The sequence below is a fragment of the Medicago truncatula genome, chromosome 8 (assembly GCF_003473485.1).
Source record: "Medicago truncatula cultivar Jemalong A17 chromosome 8, MtrunA17r5.0-ANR, whole genome shotgun sequence".
NCBI classification, from domain to species: Eukaryota; Viridiplantae; Streptophyta; class Magnoliopsida; order Fabales; family Fabaceae; genus Medicago; species Medicago truncatula.
In genome coordinates, this window is record NC_053049.1 from 3150837 (window position 1) to 3167192 (window position 16356).

The 16356-nt window shown below is 34.2% G+C and overlaps 2 protein-coding genes across 5 annotated transcripts; both read right to left on the reverse strand.

The window, feature by feature from the left end:
* Positions 1–524: 524 nt before the first annotated feature.
* LOC120577619 (putative disease resistance protein RGA1) lies at positions 525–6405 on the reverse strand. 4 transcript variants are annotated; one of them, XM_039829299.1, is made up of 5 exons: positions 4172–6405; positions 3293–3353; positions 2830–2896; positions 2668–2741; positions 525–713 (listed from the first exon to the last, which is right to left on the reverse strand). In XM_039829299.1, exon 1 carries the CDS (start codon positions 6201–6203, stop codon positions 4176–4178), a length of 2028 nt encoding a protein of 675 aa, XP_039685233.1. In that variant the 5' UTR covers positions 6204–6405; the 3' UTR covers positions 525–713; positions 2668–2741; positions 2830–2896; positions 3293–3353; positions 4172–4175. The 4 variants fall into 4 exon arrangements, with proteins under 4 accessions (XP_039685233.1, XP_039685235.1, XP_039685232.1 ...); XM_039829301.1 differs by lacking the exon at positions 2830–2896; XM_039829298.1 differs by having other exon boundaries at positions 3293–6405.
* A 150-nt stretch (positions 6406–6555) lies between these two features.
* On the reverse strand, positions 6556–13461 carry LOC11425506 (disease resistance protein RUN1). The gene is made up of 7 exons (XM_024773073.2): positions 12722–13461; positions 11516–12617; positions 11040–11315; positions 10152–10928; positions 7690–8276; positions 7152–7199; positions 6556–7017 (listed from the first exon to the last, which is right to left on the reverse strand). Exons 1-7 carry the CDS (start codon positions 13279–13281, stop codon positions 6732–6734), a joined length of 3636 nt encoding a protein of 1211 aa, XP_024628841.2. The 5' UTR covers positions 13282–13461; the 3' UTR covers positions 6556–6731.
* Positions 13462–16356: the final 2895 nt, after the last annotated feature.

Consider the following 16356-nt stretch of genomic DNA (forward strand, 5'->3'; position numbering starts at 1 on the left):
AAGGAAGTCACTTGAAAAATCGTGCCACGATGGAATGGTAACGTGGCACGATGCCATCGCAACGTGCCACGATGCAATCGTAACGTGGCACGATGGTACGTTGAAGGAAATAATAGAAACGTATTTTCTGTGAAGATTTGTTCCAATTTTTAAGAGGTTACTTTTCACTATAAATATAAGCCTTGTATTAGATGATAAAGTGTGTAGAAAAACAGGGTTTAGAAGCCAACACAAAAACTAGGGTTTATAGAGAATTTTTCTTTGCAACAACTCCAGGGTTGGGATTGTTTTGATTTACCTTGAACAAAGCACTATTAGGATTGAGTCTCTTGGTCATGGGAAGAGGCTGGGACTTGGGTAGAATTAGGTTTGAAGACTGATTCTTGTAACTCAATGTCTCTTTGTAAAGAAACTCATATCATTAGACCGAACTGGGTAAACAAATTCTTGTGTTCTTCTTCTTCCTTTTATCTCTTGCTGTTTACTTTTGTTTGGATTATTTGCTACCCGCTTGATTTGATTACTTGATATTAATTTGCTCCACGCATCAAGTTTTTATTGGTGTGGTTTTAACAAGGAATTCACAACACATATGATTCTATAAATGAAAAATATCCAAATGATGTCTTCATGTTTAGTTCTTTTTTGCATACTATCCCATAAATAAGGTGTCCACGCTCTTCGCTGCAATCTTCCTGCGCATGATGTCCAGCCTATAAAGAACAAGAAGTTGATAGTATCATTCCCTTGTAAGAATAGGAAGATTTATGAAGAATACAGTCTAAAAATACAAACATTTTATTTGAATAATATTTATGGAACAAGAAGTTAACTGTAACATTCCATTGCATCTTATTCGTTAACTTTATAGGGTCCACAGCTTGTCAAGGCTTAACAACTAGCCCTTAATGGATCCTAATCACTCACAAGAGTATATGGAATCTTTAGGGTATACATTAAATTTTGATTTGAATAATATTTATAACTTTTATTTTATACCCGTGAAAATATTTCACCTAACAGAAAGTTGCTGATGAATACGTACAACATTAGTGGTAGCTTGGCATGTTGGGATGTTAACTTATAGTACAAGAAAAAGAAATTCAAGTTAATAATCGTTAAGTATTTAGGAAAGTGTTGCTGATTGATGATATTAATTATGTTCAATCGATAATTAATGAGTTATGACACTTTGCAGAGTAGTCAATACCGTGTTATAGAGGTGTAGCGTATGAAGATAGCGGCCACTTAGGCTGCTACAGCGGGTAGTGGAAGCGTACGTAGCGGGTTGCGGAGCTTGTAGGGGCTTCAGATCCGCCTATTTGATTTTAGTAGGAAAACTCCAAATTAACTCTAATTTTAAACCCATTTTGAGGGCATTCAGGAGATTTGGTATAAACCCTAAATTTCCCCAACTCTTTCTCTTCTCACACGAGCTCTTTATCTCTTCCTCTGTTGTTGACGCAGATTCTGTCTTTATCAAGGTAGTCAGGAACGAATCCCAGCATGTAGGATCGCACGATCTTACGTGCCACAACACCTCGACCGTGCTTCAATCCTACTTACAAACAGTGTTTTCTCTGTTTTTTGCCGTTTTTCCTCTGTTTCCTCTGTTTTATTGCTTGGTTCCTCTGTTTTTCCTCTAATATCTCTGTTTTTATGTTTGGTTCCCCTGTTTTCCCTCTATTTTCCCTATATATTTCTCTCAATTCTGTGTTTACGTTCTTTCACCGGCCGACCGATCCTAAGTAGGAACTCGTTCCTGACTACATTGGTCTTCATCTCTTCACTTTCAGATCCTCCGTTTTCATCCTGTCTTTCATTTTGTCTTTTGTTTTGTTATGTACTCTTCATAAGCACTTTCAGATCCTTTACATTGTTGTGTTTCTTCCTATGTAAGGTATGCTACAAGTTATTTTTATTTTCATCATGAGTTCTCAATTTCTAAATTGCAGGACTTTGTATCTGAATTTCGTAAAATTTTGTTCTCTATTTTTTATTTTTATTTTCTTCCTCTGGTAACTGGTTCCATCTATTCCATTTGCTCTCTTCCTAAGCATTTTCAAATGCTTATGCAGAACTTCGTAAACTATGTTTCCACTCAATTTCTAAATTGCTAAATTTTTGTAAACTATTGTATGCTTCTACTTCTGTTCTCTTTTCCTTCTTCCTCTGGTTCCTCTTTTGCCTTTTGTAGTTTTGTTTGTGTACAACACAGCCATGAATAAGAATGGTTGATAATGAGAAAAACTCCAAATGGGTGAAATATATGCAGCAATAAATAATGCCAATAATTAAATAAAAAAAAATCAGTTTTAATGTAGGCCAGTATATAGATGTAAAAAAATGTATATAGATGTGGTTAGAATCCTTGACATTATCCATTGTAATTTGTCCAAAAAATTATCAAAGAGCGGTCATACCACTATAAGCTATCCTGCTATCTCACTTTTGGTGTCGGCTGCTACGCGCCTCTATCCGGGATTAACTACTATGACACTTTGTTATATTCATTATTCAACAACTGACTTTAACTAATCACGTATTAAAGATGTGTTAACCATCTAAGTCTGTGTTTGGTTGAACGCAGTTTGGCAAAATCAAGGTGGCACCATGATGTTGTTTAAGCTAGAAAGTGTAGTTTTTGCCAAAATCAGGATGACTCACCTTGATTCTAATAAGTTGGTAAGCTTTTCCCTGGGAGTGCTAGCATAATTAACGACAACTGGTGATGAATATCCCTGTAAACAAACAAGATTAATGTTACGTCAAAGAAGAGATTATTTTAACTAGAAGTTCCATGATTCTTGTTAAGTAAGCCAAATTTACTTGGACAACAAGTGACACTTTCGAACAGCCAGTTCATCAAAAATTGACTCCAATGATGACACATATTCTGCAGGGAAGAATATGAAGCTTTTGTCACCTAAATTGGTTCTAACTTGAATCTAGAATTTGAAGCTTCTGCCTCAACAGTTAACTTTTAACCTCAAATTTAATGTTCAACTCACTTTTACATGAATATATCCAAAAACAAATTACTTAGGGCCTGTTTGAATCACTTTTGGTTTTTCCGTGTTTTTGGTTTTTAAAAACAGCAAAAGTGAAAATAGTTTTCAAAAACTATTTTGCAAAACAATCAATTCAAACAAGTTTTCAATTTTTTAGTTTTTGAAAACAGAATACAGTTTTTAAAAACTGTAATCAAACAGGCCCGTAGTTCAGCTCAATTTTAGTCAAAATCAATTCATTCAAAACATATCTTTGTCACTGCATAGACAGAAACAATTACCAGGCATCAAGGATGTTGTCAAGCCCATATATGGGTTGAGGCTTATCAGAAAACGCAAATCCTGAAATAGAAAAGAAAATGGAGAGAACTTTTGTGTTTCTGAAAATTGGTTAAATGTTAGCAATAAATTTTCAGACAAAAATAGTAAATGATGTCAGTCATTACACAAAAATTGAACTGCAGCTGTACTAACTTTGATATAGATGAAAGCTTAATTATCAAGTAAACTATAACAGCCTAAAAATAAAATCAACACTCTAAATTAGTTAGCCCTCAATAATTTTTCTAAAGAGATTTAATTGATATCATTTTAGAAAATCCTATGCTTCTTGATCGGCACCAAATATTTTGGTCAATAAGACCAACCTCTTACTACGCAGGAAGAGATGAGTGAGTATAAATTGGAGAGATGACTACATTTATATCTTGGGAGAGAGAGAGAGAGAGAGAGCAGATTATATCTTGTTTCTTCCCATTTTCATTGGCCAAATCAGATGTTATGTTTTTTTCTTTGTATTGCCATTTTCATGGTCGATATGAACTTCTATAAAACAGCAATTTAAAAATTCACAATCAACTTAAAATGCAAATGAGGAAGCCTGAATACGTGAAGAACAGAAAAAGCAAGTACAGCCTATTTTATTTTATTTATATTTTAGATGAATAAACTAGAAGGATTGTGAATGAATTGAAACTGGCTAAAAAGGTTTCATTAGTTAAGCAAGTAAATGCAATAATTACTGAAGATTCAAGGCAATAAGGGGAAGAACAGAAAAGTGTTTCATGGTTACAATATTGAAAGTCATTTACTTTTGAAAATTCGAAAAATAAAATAATAGAAACCAAAGAAAATCAGTTGTTTGTAGCGGTTATGGGTACCTTTCTAATGAAGAGATGGTAAGATTATCTTTGGTACATGACCTATTTTGGGCCATGTTTCACCTGTTTGTGTCTGACATTCTTCAACTAAAATGGGACATCCAATGATTTCTATGGTCTGTAAGTTAGTTAGACGGGGCATTCCTTCAGGCAGTGATGCCAAATTTATGCAATCATACACCCTAAGATGCTGAAGTGATGAGAGATTGCATATCCAATCTGGCAATGCCTCTAGGTCTTCACAATTATGAAAGGCAATTGTTTGTAGAGAAGGAAGACACTTCAGGTCATCCTTAAACCAAGTTTCAATTTCCTGAAATGCTTGACGAGAAAACCAATTAATTTGAAGGAGCTGGAGAGAAGTAAGATTTTGCATCCAATTCTCTGGGATTCTTTTTACATTCAGGCTCACCCCATCAATGTGCAAGGATTTGAGCATGGAAAGAGGAGGGATATCATTCAAACATTCTAATGCTATGTTTAGTGTTGCTACCAATGTTTCCACACTACTATCGAACAATTCCAATCCGTTCTCAAGATTTGGAAAGGTAGGCGTGGAAGTCAACATCAAACATCCTATGATTGATAATTGAGAAAGACGAGGAAAAGGAGGCAAGGAGAGATTTTGTGAACAGCTAGTATTATTGAAATCATCTCCCATCCTCCACCATCCCTTCAACATGTAACAAAACTGCAAAGAGAGGCACTCCAAAGAGGGAAAGAATGCCGAAGCAAAATCTTGTTCATAATATATGTACTCAAGTTCTTCAAGGAAACTTATATGAAGTGACTTAAGGAATGGGAGATGCTCCAATGGTGGGAGATACTGGAGACTTCCACACAAAAAGAGGGAGATTTCAACAATATTTGTCAATGAAGAAATCCAGTTTGAAAGAACCATCCCCTTATGCTGCCAAATGCTCAATTTTACAAATCCAAATGATGTCTTGTCTCTGGAGACTTCCCAATCAGAGATGTGAAGGTGCTTCAAATTGATTAATTTTGATACAACCTTTGTTGAAAACTTCACTTTTTCATTGGGTGTCAAAATTAGTGATTGTAACAAAACAAGACTGCTAAAGGATTTGTAAAGACTTCCAAGTCCTCTACAGTGAGATAAGTTAAGATATCTTAAATGTTTCAATTTTCCAATTGAATTAGACAACTTGCTTAAAGAACAATATGACAGCATCAAAACACGTAAACATTTGAATTTTGAAATAACCGACATTTCATCCCCATTCAATTCCTCCTCCTCATTTGAAGACCACAAAATCAAAGTTCGCAGCCTGTTTGCATCTAATGAGCCCAACAAATGAACTGCATTGGGTTCCAACGATACATGCACGGGTCTTTGTACACGTCTTTTTGCCTCGCTTTCAATGTAAAAGCAATCATTACCAGCTACTTGTGTTGCAAGATCATGCATTAAATTGTGCATTTTGAAACTAACTAACTCACCATCTTCACCCTCTTTTGCATCTTGGAAAAATGACTTTATCAAGAGAATCTTCACAAATTCGTTACCGACATCTTCCAGGAGTTGTTTACCATCTGAGCATTCAAGATAACCTTGTGCCATCCAAAGTTGAATCAACATATCCTTCTCGATTTCCCAATCCTTAGGAAATAGAGAGCAATAAGCAAAACATTGTCTCAACCGAAGCGACAAACTTTGGTAACCCAATGTCAGGATCAACATGATGCTTTTTTCGTCTTCACATGATTCCCAAAATTCGCCTTGTAAGACATTGATCCATTCCCTTTCTTTGCTTTTACTCTGTAATAGGCCTCCCAATGTTTTAATTGCTAGTGGAACTCCCATGCACTTTTCTGCAATTTTTTTACCAATTGATTCAAGGTTTTGATCCACTACACTGATTTCATTCCCAAATGTAATTTTCTTTAACATACTCCAAGATACATCTAGTGTTAAACCATTCAAAACATAGAGTTTGCTTGTTTCTAGTCTCTCTGACACAATTTTACTACGAGTTGTCATTAAAATCTTACTATCTTCAGCACCACACATCAAATAAGTTCTCAACTGAGTCCAATTTTTATGACTAACATTGCAAATGTCATCCAAAACCAACAAGTACCTCTCACCAGTTCAATTCTCATGAAGTGTATGTTGTATGTATTCAAATGATAACTTATCGTCAATTTTGCTGTCGGTTAATGACTCCAACATTTTCTTCACAATGGTCTTGACATCAAAGTTATTAGATATACATACCCACATTTTCTTTTCAAAATGATTTTGCACTTCCTCATCATTATAAATGAACTGAGCAAGAGTTGTCTTGCCTATACCTCCAATACCTACAATAGCAATTGATGAGATATTTCCACGTGGTTGCCTCAAGAGATTTATAATCTCCTTTTTATCATCTTCTCTTCCATTGATATTTGATTCTAACAAAAAAGAGATAGATTTGTTCCTTAAACTATCTGTTTGCTTAACCACCACAGCTTTTGGGTTTAAATTCAATCTAGTCATTTCTTCCACCACAACATCAAACTTTTTTTGTATTTTTTCAAATTTTGGAACCATTGTTCATCTAAGATAAAAATGCGTTGAAGATAATGAACGAAATACCCATGTAATCTTTTTCTTATCACCTGCATCCACTTTATATCTCATACCTTCAATAATGAATTCATCTAGCAAGTCATCTGCAAGATGAAGCACATCTTTGAGCCTTCCTATCCAATTTTGTTCCTGTTTCTCTTGGGCATCAAGCAGAACAACTCTTATGCATTCAACAGACTTCTTAAGTCTTTCTAACTCATCCATAACACCAAAAATTCGTCCATGTTCACGAAAGGCTGCAGAAGCCAACCTATTAAACAAAAAATTTAGTGCACTAGTTACTTGTTTTCATTTTGTCATATCTCTTTTATTTAAAAAAAATTGTTAATATATTTGTATATGATATGTATGGTCTTTATTATAAATAAAATAAAATGCATTCACCTGTTAAAGAGGCTTTCAGCAACAGCGTATGGAATTTGCTCGGCCATCCTTCAAATAGAGCAGAGAATACAAAATGAGGTGGCGTCTAATATCGAAATGGCTTGTTTTCATAATTGAAGTGTGTGTGTGTTTGTATAGAAAGGACTAATGACTTATAGTTATTAAATTTATCCAAGGCCACTTGTTAAGAAGTCCAAAAATGAAATTTTATCTTATGAATGGTGCATTCAACAACTTAAAATTTTAGAAATTGACTTTTTCTACATAAAACTTATCATTTATTTTCTATTTTGACTTCTTAACTAGTGCCCTAGGCCACTTGTTATCACGGCCCTTTGAGTTTTTAGTTCTTACACACAATTTTTCATATTTACAGAGAGGATCCTAGTAAAATAATTTTTTCAAAATGAAACATACCAAAAAATAAAGGCCAAATGAGATGGATTTAATTATTGAAAATGAAATATTTTCATTCAAACAACCAATTCTCCTAGATAAATTTTAAAATACTACTATCAAATGCAAAGCAATCTTTAACCTTCTGTTGACACCATTCACCAAATCCCCTTTCTCATCAGCAATCTTTGATTGATTCAGACTTTTCACGTCTCTTTTGCTTGCTTTGTCCATTTCCCATTGATACCTTCTAGGACCACCTTTGAACTTAGCATCAACATCATACTTCAAATCATATTTCTCATGAGCATTAGTTGATGACTCAATTTCCTTAGTAACTGAGTGGTTATATATAAGATAGGCAGCTGTCTCCTTAACAATCAACTCATGCCCAAAAGCTACAAATATCTCCACATTGTCACCAGGTCCTAGATTTGATGTTATGTTCTTCCAATCTTCATCATTAAAGGACATTATTGTATCTCGCTTGTATATGTGAACAGTGAATTTTGTATAATTAATTATCAAAACACTAGCGAGACATTCAGTTACCATGTTTTCAGATATTGTTGATGAATAAACAACACATAAAGTTATTCCCTTTATGCAGTGATCACTATCCTTGGGCACTTGAAAACGTACAGAAGGTCCTTCACCTGTGTAGGCTAACCAAGAAGGATAGTTGTCCCCCGGAAGGAAAAATTCCCCAGAGTCATTGGTTGTTAATCCCTGTATCAAGAGCGTATATGTTGTAATATTCAAATGGACGTTTTGTGAATATCAATCAAAATTCCAAAAGGTTAATATGTTTAAGAAAATAAGAGTCTACTGAATAAAAAAATATATAAGCTAGGAGCTAGCTGAAAGAACTGATATGCTCTCAAGGGATACCCTCTTTCTTATTAAAAAGAATACATGTATTTCAATTTGTAACGAGTATGTTAGAATATAAAATAATATTTCATAATATCTTGATATTATGTTATAATATATTAAATAAACATCTTAGAATATCTTTGACAATATATTGATCTCTTTTAGTTCATGTTCTGGGATAAGTTTGCAATATTAGATTTTCCCTTGGTGCCAATCTTTAAGAACAAGTGGGATATACAAAATTGCACAAATTATAGGGAGATTAAGCTATGAATCATACCATGGATTTTGTGGAAAGCCCTATAGAAGAGCATGTTCGGGTGACCTATTTTAGAGCTATCAAGGATATGTATGAGGGAGTCTCGACTAGTGTGAGGACACAAGATGGAGACACTAAAGAATTTTCTCATAACAATAGTATTGCACCAAGGTTCAACACTAAGCCCTTATCTTTTCACCTTAGTTTTGGATGTACTTAATTACGGAACACATACAAGAAAGAGCATCAAGATTTATGCTTTTTGCAGATGACATAGTCCTATTCGGAGAGTCGAAGGAAGAATTAAATGGGAGGCTGGAGACAAGCCTTAGAAACATATGGCTTTTGCTTTAGTAGAAGCAAGAAAGAGAGTATGGAATGTAAATTTAGCAAGAGCCAAAGCGTTTCTAGCGTAGAGGTGAAAGTTGGAGATCATATCATACCACAACGGAGAAATAGAAGATGTAAATCATCTTGGGTCTATAGTACAAAACAACGGTGAAATAGAAGATGTAAATCATCGAATCCAAGCTACTGAGACGATTTGAAACCACCACAATGTGAACTGTGGTGAGCCGATCTGCCTTGTCCCAGAATCTCACACCAAAGTGCATAGCTAACGCACCGTCACATGCTGATCTCAGCTGCAGCAAATTTCAAATCCAGCTGCCACTTCAGCCTAGTGTGGTGGCACATGACGCAATGTTTCCAGGCCATTTTTTTGTGTTGCCGGCTCCTCTACCTCCTCTTCTAGGATATGTTACTATTTGGTTATGGTTTGACTCTGACACGACTTACTATTATCACAATCGCATTGCATCATTTTCATATGTTCTCGTTATGTAACTCTTTTCTCACCATTGAATCATATCACTATAGCAGTTGCTTATATTCCGACAACGATCATTTGGTTGCGACTCTTTTCCCATAAATTAATCATATTAGTGGTGACTTTTTTTCCTGTTGATGGACATTTTGATGGTGACTTTTGTTGGCTATCACTCATGCTAGCCCAACACTTCGTCCCAAATGCACTAACCTCAGCCTTCCTCCTTTTATTTAGCATAAACTAATAACTTCAACAGGTTAATGCACACATTCTCATGTCGGTCTACTTGCCTTTCATATCCTTTTATGATCCCCACTATTTATTGTAGAAAGTAAATCACTTTTTCCTAAATATAAATAATAATGCTATACTAACATTCAGTGTGGGTTCCTACGAACATTGAGAGTAACGTAACAAGTGAACAACAGACATTAACAGTTTATAAAGAACAATCTAGCAACCTAGTTCTTTATGATAGTAGTTATATATTATGTCTATAAGTTTATAACACTAACAAAAAAATTATAAGGTGACACCTAATTTAAAGCAAAGCATTGGTGTGTGTCTATGCTAGATTATGTAGCGCTTAAGATTTAACATATAATAAAGGTTACAAAAGCTAAGAGGATAGGGAAGGAACCTGTGATATGCTCTTGCTAAGAGCCTCAATGAATATGTGGAAATTTCCCATTCCAATCAAAAGTGATCTCAAAGAAGGATTTGAGATTTGTGATGCATGTGATGTTTCCACTTTGGTAACACTAATATCATATTGATCATCAAGAATTCCCCGTAGTTCTTGAGTAAGTTGAATCTCTGAGCGGAATTGTACCCCAATAATTCTAAGCTGTAAAAGGATGCTATCAATTGGTGATAGAAAGACCAAGTTATTTTGATGTACATCGTGAGAAGCTAGACAATAGTATGTAATGTTCCTAAACGGGAAAATACAGGGTAGAGAATTCAGTGTTGGTGACATCCAAGACCTAATGAGAGATTGAAAAACATCATGTGATAATCCTTCATATCCACATAGGGATATATATCTGATGCTTTTTGATCTTACAATTGAAAAGGGCACTTCTTTAACAGCTGTATTATTTGCAATCAGTGTTGTCAAGGATTCCATCTGCACTATGTCTTCTTCCAACTTGTCAATCTTTGAACAACCAGAAAGGATGAGAGTGTTCAAAGATTTCAGTTGATAGATACTCTTTGGGAGATTGCTAAGACCTATACAGTCCTTCAAATTTAACATAAGAAGTTTATTGAGATCTCCAATGGATGGGTGTACCTCAGACAAACTTGGACAATCCTTCATAATGAGCTTTTCAAGATTTGGTAATTTTGAAAAATCCGGGGAGCTTGTCAAGTATCTCGAATGACTTAGATTGAGAATTTTTAGATTCACTAGCAACTGCAAGAAGATATTCAAACTAAAAATTAGAGAAAAATGGAAAATGAAAGGGTCTAAATAATTATAATTGTGATTAACTTTTAGATTCAAAAGAAAATGTTAATATTATACCTTGGTTTTATTCCATACTTGTTTAATGTTGCTGTGTTTTAATTCAAAAACAACTAGATTTCCTTGATGAAAGTCATCAGGTATACAGTTGAAGGTAAATCCTTGCCAATGGACCCATCTAAGTTCTTTAGAAAGGTTTCCATAATCTCCAGTGAGGTCAACACAATCAAGTTGCAGAAGTCTGAGTTGGTTCATCTTCTTGAAAGAATTCGTACTGAAGCAAACTCTGCCAGTTCTTTGCGACTTCAAAACCAATCCCTCTACAGTTTCTGTTCCCTACATAAGAAGAAAACATAAAAGTAATGGCCCATTACTAATGGGAAACCTTTTTCTTTTGCTAGAAACAAAGTGATGCATAAAGCTACAATATTGCAACCTAAGCACGCTTGTCATGAACATGACAAGTAAAAACAGTACAGAAACAAATAGAGTCTAACGATCTTGATAAGATGATGGACGGTGATTAAAGTTCTTACAGAATTTGTGGTCAAAATATCATGTACATCCTCATGAAACCACAATCGACTGCGCTTCCCTGGTTCTTTTGCTGAACTTTCACGAACAATTTCTCTTCCCATATCTCTTATTAAATCATGCATTTCAAGCTTGTTATAATTGTCAACTTTTAGGAGGCTCCGCTCTACGAGGACTGTTATTCCAGTGTCAGCATCAAGTCCACAGCCATTTAGTATCTCTGTGACATAGGTTCTGTCCTTACCAATAAAGAAACAACAAATGTCAAGAAATATATCCTTTTCCATATCTTGATTTAACCCATCATAGCTTATTCTCAGTTTTTCTTGGATTTGATGATTGGGAATTGTCTTTGGATTTGAGAATACACTTATCCAATCTTCATCTGTCATCTGATTTGAGTAAGAACCAATGACTTCTAGAGCTAGTGGTAATCCTCCACAATAAGAAACTACCCTCTTTGAGAATTCACTGAAGTCTTCTCTTGGATTAGGTTGTCTAAAAACATGCCAGCTGAAAAGCTCAAGGGACTCATTTTCATCCATTTCCTTCATTTTACACACATAGTCAACCTTAAATAAATCAAGTAGGTGTACATCTCTAGTTGTAATAATTAATACACTTCCTGGACCAAAGAATTCAGGATTTGCACATAGGGCTTTTAACTGTTCAAATGTGGTCACATCATCAAGTACAACGAATACATTTTTCCCCCGGAATCTTTCATTGATCATCATTTGCCCCTCTGCAATGTTATATACCTTCTCATTTGTTTTCATGACATCGGAAAGAAGTTGTTGTTGTAAATGTATAATCCCTCTATCATTTTTTATACAAACTTCTCTAATATTTTCAATGAAACTTGCATGCATAAATTTCAAATTAATTTGATTGAAGATAGCTTTGGCTGTTGTTGTTTTCCCCGACCCACCCATTCCCCAGATCCCTGTCAAACAAACTTTGCTTGATTGATTTTGAATAAACTGAATCACTTGTTGCACCCGGGACTCCAATCCAACTGGAAATTTGGTAATAGACAATAATCTCTTGTTTAGCTTTCTCAAAACGTCCTCAACAATTAGCTCCACAAGTTCGTCTTCATTCCTTGGATGATAGTAATAATCATAAAACACAGTGAGCATACATTAGGAAAGACTACAAGGTCAACAACAAAAAAAAACTCAACAAACTATAAAATGTTGCTTTACCTGAAACTGATGGCATTCCAACCAGGAATACTGACGGCTTCTGCTAGTGCATTCTTCCAACTAGACACCACATCTTCTATCTCTCCCTTCCTTGAGGTTCTTTTTGCAGTATCTCTCAGAACTTGTCCAAAAGCACCCTTCTGGTGGCGCACAACGGACGGATCAACATCATGAAACACAGGAACAACCAGTTGGCCATCACTTATGTGGCACTCCATGACATTTTGCAGCACGTCAAGACACCAACTAGATTCAGTGTAGTTTTTGGAGAAAACAATGATTGATATACTAGACGTTTCAATTGCTGCCAATAGTCCTGGTCCCAGCTCGGTTCCGGTGTGAAGCTGACCACCGTCGATGTAAGTGGTGATTCTGGCTTTTCTAAGGGCATTAACTAGATGTGAAACGAAACTCTTGCCAATGTCTTCTCCTCTGAAACTGATGAAAACATCGTAGAACCATCGATGGTCGAAGTTTAAGGATGAACAAGAAGAATAAGAGTAAGAATAAGAATAAGAAGAACAAGAATCATCATCATCATCATCATCATCCATTGACATTGATTTGATTTGAGTGGATGCACAGGAATTGAAGTCAGCGCTTAGAACACTCTTCAACAAATAATCACTTCTTTTTTAGTTGAATGAATTTGTATCCATTACGTATCTACGGTGGCATTTACCACGTGCAAGTGGCATAATTTTCCTAAGGAGGACAAATGATCATTCCATGGATTCAAATAAGTGATAAGTGTTGAATGGTCCATATTTTCTTCTAACTATGTCCACATGCTTAACCCTTCAACAACAACAACAAAAAAAAAAAAAAAAAAAAAGGTCCACATGCTTGAAATGAGATAAGTACCAATACCATTATTGGATTCCAATGTTTCTACATGCTTTATTTTTAAGGGTTCAAATCTAAACCGATCCAAAATTAGACTATAAACCGATTTAAAAAAATCACAAACTATAAAAAAAAACGCATATTTTGGATGCCTTTGGATGTTGTTTTGAAAAACCGCTACAATCGGATTATTTTTTCAAAACCAAACCGATTCATAAATCTAAATATTAATACTTATTTATTCTTTTATTAGTATTATATATTGCATTATTATGTTGCTAGTTGATTTTTAATCTTATATATTGCACTAATTTAATCTATATTATTATTACTTCAAGTATTTAAAACTTAATCGATAATTTTCATATTGTAATTTTAATTTTTTTTTAATATAGTTTGTATCAAACATATTATTTTACCTTGTTTGTGTATTATTAATAAAAAAATTATATTCTTAATATGAGTTAGGATCCATTTACACCAAATATCAACGGATTGGTTGACACTAAATCTTATCCTTCCATTTTTGTGAATCAAAAGGCTAACATTGATCCACTTAAATCTCACATAAGTGTTGCACATTATATTTTTTCTCTTTCTTTCGCCAAATCCCTGGATGTGTTAGTTTCTCAGGTTACTGTCTATTTTCTCCATAATTTGTTTCGCCAAAAGCCATTTCTTCTATAATTGAAGCTTTTCAAGTCTTGGTTGCTCATGTGTTTGTTTCTCACCCATCATTGGAAAGCGTGTACTAATTAATTTAAGGTTCTTCATCTTTGTCCCAATACCCTTCTTCGAAAACTCTTCCCACAAAAGACATTAGAAGTGACACCTCCACATTGTTCCACCCTCTACATGCAATACAACCATCAATAGTTGATTTAATTCTAAATTGTGTTAAACCGATGAATAATAGGGAAAACAAGAATTCATGTTCTCCACGAAGTTGTTATCTAATCTAATGCCAATCATAATTTCCAATTACACGGAAGAAACATGTAATTATTGACAAATTGAGATCGATTAGAAGATTCATGATTTTTTTTTTTGTTACAAAGAAGATTCATGATTTTAGTGTTAGTGTTTTCAGGCTTTGTTGATATAACATAGAATAGAAAAAGAGTGTGCCTATTAGGTGGAGCAGAGATAGAAAGGTTCATATGAGTTAATTTAAGAAATAATTAAGGACCCTTGATTAAACAACATATGCAGTTGAGATTTAGTGTCAATCAATCCATGTCAACGGATCCTAACTTTTTTTAATCTAAAGGCTCATAATTGTTTGTTAATTTTACTCATATGGTCTTTTCTCCCTTGATCCCTACCCATTTTTGGCTGATCTTCTTTAACCTAACCAAGAATGAATGTATTCTCCTTCTCACTGTTCACAATCAACAAACACAACATAATTCTTGAATTTATTTCCCTCTCTAAGAATTGGTCCAATTTAAATGTTTTCCCCTTTACGAATTCATAATAAAAATTGATTTTATCCATTTCATATTTCACGATACTACGTGGGTATTTTCATTGATTATTCAATCATGGTTAAACACCTAAAATTCCATCAATAGAAGCAAACTCATCCAAAATACTCCTATATTCACTACCGTCCTATTCAATTGGGATTCTTATCACAAATTTTGCAAAAATTGTCTTAATTTATTGGGATTCATAGAATAAATTTATACCAAGAGGGAAAGAGATGCAAACATATATCAACGATGTTTATGTGTGGCGGAGCATAACAAATTTTCCAGACAAAAATGAGGAGAATCACAAGCTGCCATGGTTTTCAATTTGACTTTTTTTCCATTGTTGTTCGATTGAAAAGGAACAAAAAGAAAGAAGAGAGCATGTTACAGTGAGAAAGGCCCATGTGAGTTGATTTCGTAAATAATTATTAGCCTTTGATTTTAAAAAATAGACGGTTGAGATTTGGTGTCGAATACGTTGACATCTGGTGTCAACAGATCCTAACTCATATATATATATATATATATATAGGGTAATGCTATAACACACCTACCAATTTAGATGAAGGTGTGTTTTAGCATTGAACACCTTCTTATTTGGACCAAAAAACCACAACCTTTCTTTTTTAAAACAAGTTCAGTTGAAGGACAAATATGTAATTAACAATTCATTATTAATATTTTTTTATTCTTGCTCTTATCTCCTTTTTTGTAAAACAAAAAAGTTCTTCTTCCACAATCAAAGACATACGCAGGTACAAAGAAAGAAAAATTGGGGTTACTCACCAATACCCTTCATCACTATATTTTTATTGTTTTAATTATCACCAAATTATCTCCTTGGATGTTTGTAAGCTTTCCTTAAACATTTTTCTTAAAACAAAAATGAAGCATAATTTTTTTTATGAGAGAAACTCCAATCGAACATTAAAATAAGGCTTAAATGCACTTTTGGTCCCTTAATTATTTAATTGGTATCGTTTTGGTCCCTTAACTAAAAAAAAAGATTGTTTGAGGATTTTAAGTTTTTTTTAGTCTCGTTTTGGTCCCTTCTGTTAGGTTTCCGTTAGTTTTAATAAAAAAACGTTAAGTGTGGACACGTGTCACCTTGTCATTGGCTCTGAGATTTTTTTTTTACAAAAAAAATATATTTTAAAAATAATAATAATTTTTTTTGTAAAAAAAAAAAAAAAAAAAACTCAGAGTTAATGACAAGGTGACACGTGTCCAGGAGTTAACTTTTTTTTAAAACCCTAACGGAAATCTAACAGAAGGGACCAAAACGAGACTAAAAAAAACTTAAAATCTTCAAAC

Bases quoted from the DNA above. Each gene is read 5' to 3' on its own strand.
- LOC120577619 (XM_039829301.1), bottom strand. From the start codon at position 6,203: ATGTGTGGTGCTGAAGATAGTAAGATTTTAATGACAACTCGTAGTAAA.
- LOC11425506 (XM_024773073.2), bottom strand. From the start codon at position 13,281: ATGTCAATGGATGATGATGATGATGATGATGATTCTTGTTCTTCTTAT. The intron at 11,316-11,515 runs GTAAGAACTTTA...CTTCTTATGTAG, and splicing joins ATATTTTGACCACAAATTCT to GGAACAGAAACTGTAGAGGG. The intron at 10,929-11,039 runs GTATAATATTAA...ATCTTCTTGCAG, and splicing joins AAGTATGGAATAAAACCAAG to TTGCTAGTGAATCTAAAAAT.